At 48.7% G+C, this 4,690-nt stretch overlaps 1 protein-coding gene across 2 annotated transcripts in view; it reads right to left on the minus strand.

The window, feature by feature from the left end:
• Ccsap (centriole, cilia and spindle associated protein) overlaps positions 1–4,690 on the minus strand; it is a 19,636-nt gene that overhangs the window by 3,518 nt on the left and 11,428 nt on the right. For both annotated transcript variants that reach the window (XM_029480265.1, XM_021170605.1), the window contains one exon: positions 819–1,084. In XM_029480265.1, the coding sequence (XP_029336125.1) occupies positions 819–1,084 (266 nt within the window). The remainder of the gene's footprint in view (positions 1–818; positions 1,085–4,690) is intronic.

Raw genomic sequence — 4,690 nt, forward strand, 5'->3', positions numbered from 1 at the left:
TGTGTGTGTGTGTCTGTGTGTGTGTGTGTGTGTGTGTGTCTGTGTGTCTGTGTGTGTCTGTGTGTAACATGTCAAGGGAGTTTATTAAAATGGTCACAGGGAGACTCATGAGAATCCTCTGCTAACAGCTCCCTTGTCTCAGATTCCACCTCAGATAAACAACATCTGCCACCAACATGCTACTCCGGGAACTCGCCTGGCATCCCAGGAAAACCAAGTTTGCCGTTCCTCTTCCTGCCTGTTCTTAAAGGCGTCCCTGGCATTCAGCTGGTGCTAACACAGTATTGTTTCACGGCTACCACTAAAGGTTCTCATGTCTAAAGTGTCTCAGGCCTTGAGAGAATGATAAACCAAGGCCGAGCTAGTGGCTGGAGCTCGTGGGAAGAAAACACAATGGCTGACAACGAGGAAAGCATCAGGCTGAATGTCGTCTGAAGGGAAAACAGAAGTCCCTAGTAGACGCCAAGTCGTCAGAGGAGCTGAGGAGAAAGCCTTGGTTAAGGACACCAGGCTACCAAAGCTAAGGGAATCTGATGCCTCCTCAGGGGATAACTCCTGCTCCCATTGTCCCTGTGGCCCAGACCACAGAACTCATACACCACAATGACAGCTACCTCTTCCTGTCATCAGACCTTAGCCCTGGCTGTAGCCCCAGTTAACCAAAGTCCACTCCATCTTTCTAGGACCAGAGCCCCCTTCTTTTGGCTTCCATGGACTCCCACATAACCCAAGGACTTCCCGTGGCCCCGGGCACCATAGCCATAGGAGAAATGCCCCCAAGGCAGCTCAGGGCTAGTCTGGCCCCGTTCAAGGCACACCTCGTGCACAGAGGCTGACGCACAGACGTTGTGTGTCTTCTGGCTTCCCATGTCCATCTGTCTCTCTCCCCAGCCATAAAGAGCAAACGGGTGCTTGTTCTCTTTTATCTTGCTCGTTGATCTCTGTGGGCTTCTGGTGGCTTTCTTACTTCCTCTGGCACATAAGGCACTAGGCTGTTGTCGCGGTCCAGGGCCACTGGGTGCCCCATCAGTCTCTTTTGTCTTGTGTTCTTCAGGTTTCTCTTCTGTGTCCTTTTTTGGTGGTGCTTTTGAAAAAGAAAAAAAAGAAGGGACAAGATGAGATGGAAAAACTTTAAAGTTCAAGTTCATATATATATGTATGTGTATATATATATATATATATATGTATGTATATATACACACACATATATACACATATATATACATATATATACACACACATATATACACACATACATACATATATATATACACACACACATATATACATATATATGACTTAAGTTGAAAAAATAATATTTCATCAAGTCAGTTACATGTTTAACTCCACAGGTTTTACTTAAACCAGCTATGGAAACAAATTACCAGCATTAAACCAAAACTATTCCAAAGCAACCGTGATGCCCACCTACAGGAGTCACCGTCGCTATCCAAATGAGCAGCGTTTCCGTAGCAGGAGCTCCCTCCACAGGCCCCTGAGGGCTTCTCTATCGGATGCTTCCTTTGGGGACAGACTAGGCTGTCCTCACTGGGCAGCTGCTGAAGACTGGCTTCTAAGTCACTCCCTGGAGTTTGACCCTTATGCTTCTGTTTCGATGTACACTGAGGAAACCCTCCTTATCTGTGCCTACAAGGAGGTGGCTGTCCAACTGAGTCCAAGGACTCTCGTCACACAACAGAATGTGGTCACCACAGCCACTCAAGTGTACCCTTTACAGCATCCCCAGAGACATTGAAACAGGAGCGACCTCATGAGCCAGGGCCACAGCGTTGGGCTTAGGTATGTAATATCCTCGAAGGCTCATGGGTTTGAACACCTGATCCCCACTGGGGGTGTTGCTTTAGGAGGCTGGGGAGTCTCTGGGAGGTGGAGTCTTGATGAAAGAGGTGAGTCACCACAGAATGAGTATTATGGGTTGTAGCCCAATCCCAGTTTTGACCTGATTTCTGTTTCCTGAACCATCAAGCTATAAGCAAGCAGCCTCACCCTAGCCGCCACCGCCGGGAACTCTGTACCTTTCCTACCCTTTCCAAGAACAGAGACCCTTCCTCCCTTCAGATGCTTCAGTGATGAGAGAGGGAAATGACGGGTATGGTGGGAGGGGGCATTGAATGATGTCAGCAGACCTGCGGAGCGGAGGGTACTTAGGGGGGGGGTATATATGTGGTTGCCCAACCTGAGGTCAGCATCAGGTTAGGAACATTCTGGAATGTCCAGCTTTCCCTTGCCTACCTTCTGATGTTTTAATACCACCATCCTTTATAAGACATTTGTGCATAAATCCTTCCCGAGCCTGTTTCCTTCCCTCCTACACACACACACACACACACACACACACACACACACACACACACGCTGGAACACGAGCTCCATGGGAGTGAGTCACCCACTGCTCAAGCATGGCGTACATCCCCTCCTCCATCAGCTGCTGCAGAGCTTGGGTCTTCTTGACTGCTACACAGACTGCTGGAACAAAGCTGGGTCGCCTCAGAGAACAGCGCCGATGCCCTTGGCTGGGCATATGTTCTGTACACCCTTACAGGAGAGTGTTCCCTGTGTGGGCGATCCAGACGGTACGCCTGACTGTAGGAAACCTTATCTTCTTCTTCTGCCTTAGCTTCGGCCTGAGCTCTAACAACCCATTCCTTTTACTGAACATCTTAAGTATCACGTGACACAAGCCACACCTGGGGTCTGACACCTACACCCTAGGCCCGACTGCCGTCCTTGCAGGGGAGCTTCCGGGGAGAGGGACACCAGGTTCCACTTATGTCCACACACTGCCTGGGTACACTTCTGCATGCTGGACCCTTACCGTTCCTCCCTTCAGTACAGGATGAGGCAAAGTGGGAACCGCAAAGTCAAAGCAAAGAGAAAGAGTAGCCTGGGACAGGATCTGTGAGGTCACATCTGGAGAACAAGGGAGTGTGTGTCACCTGAGTTCTGAATCTCTTCACCTCCTCTCCTCCAGATCTCCCAGGAAAGCATGCTGGGAGAGAACAATAATGCCTTTCTGTGAGGGAAAAGCTTATGCTGACCAGAGAGAGACTCAGAGAGGGACCGTCCTCTGAAAGGGAAGAGGGGATGTGAGAAGCTCTAAGGACAAGTACACACACGGTCGACAGATACAGGCCGGGAACAGGAGGCACCAGGGGAACAAAGCCTTTCTGTGCCAATGTTGGATTGGAGGTGGGGGGTGATGGTACCTTAGAAATCATGGGTAATTGTGGGGGATTTTAAGCTCAGGAATGATGTGGCCCTGTCTATATTTTAGGATGGGTTGGTTAAAAGAATAGAGCCAAATGCCTGCCAGGAAAGCAGACTGCAGACCAGGGTAAACAGACATGCTGGCACCGTGATGCCACTGGGGTGGGGTGGAGGTGGGGCAGGGGAGCCTGACTGGTCTCCATGGATGTTCTAAGCAGATGGTCCTTCCAATCTATGAACCCGAGGTATCCTAGGCATGAAGGAACACAAGCTCCATGGGAGGATGGAACAGCCGGGCAAGCTGCTAGTGGACACCCACAGGCACCTTGAGAGAGAAGCTGGGACCAGGGTCAGAGTACACAGTATTCCAGGAGAAATGTGGAGCAGGAAGTCAAAAGGGCACTGTTGGATCCCCAGGACACTTATTTAATGAGAGAGAGAGAGAGTGAGAGAGAGAGAGAGAGAGAGAGAGAGAGAGTGAGTGAGTGAGTGTGTCAGTCCAAGAGCAAAGGAAGGCTGTCTAGGAAAGTAAAAAGAAACCAGAAGAAAACCTGAGGAAGTGGCATATTCCACAGCAAAGTCAGTGTACTGGGACTGAACCCTGCAGCTTACCCATGAGGCTCTGGGGAGTGGGGGGGGGGGGCACTCAGGTTAGGGGTCAAGCCAAGTGCAGAGCAGTGAATCAACCCTTTTTTTTTTTTACCGTAGGACCCCAAATAGCTCAGTGAAGTACAAAAGCCACTGCCCACCTAGGGACCTAGGAACCTAGGCAGGACCTCAGAGTCCAAATGACCCCTACAAATAATTTTCACACAGCATTACCACAGTATCACAGGGTGTCACAGAAGATAGCCCAGCACCCAGGAAGAGAAAACAATGCAGAGACAGCCAGCTGGCGCCATAGACTTAAGAACTTAAATTATCACCTACAGACAGTGAAATAATGGTGCTCACACTCTGTGCTTAAGGAAAAAAAAACAAAAACAAAAAACAAAAAGCAAAGAACAAACGATGCTTGAAAATTATTCCCAGCAGGAGACAAAAGATGGACAAAAGCAGAAGAAATGAGATAAAACGTATCACTGTGATTTTAATATTTATAAAACTCTCAAAAATCATGCCTGGCACATGGTAATTAGATTTAAGTATATGCTTTTAAGATCCTCTTTGAAAGAATGATGTTCAAAATGAGGATGTTTTCAGGCAAACAAAAGCAGTGTTTCCCTCAAGATACAGGGTAGAATTGCAATGCTTTTCTCACCAACCGAGGGGACGGTCAAAATAAATCCAGGCTTTAGGATGGAGCTGCCCAGTGCAATAGCCTGCAGCCACGCGTGGCTATCAAAAAACACTCTAGAAAACTAAAAGTAGGGCTGGTGAGATGGCTCAGTGGGTAAGAGCACCTGACTGCTCTTCCGAAGGTCCAGAGTTCAAATCCCAGCAACCACATGGTGGCTCACAA

The sequence above is a fragment of the Mus caroli genome, chromosome 8 (assembly GCF_900094665.2).
Source record: "Mus caroli chromosome 8, CAROLI_EIJ_v1.1, whole genome shotgun sequence".
Taxonomy (NCBI): Eukaryota; Metazoa; Chordata; class Mammalia; order Rodentia; family Muridae; genus Mus; species Mus caroli.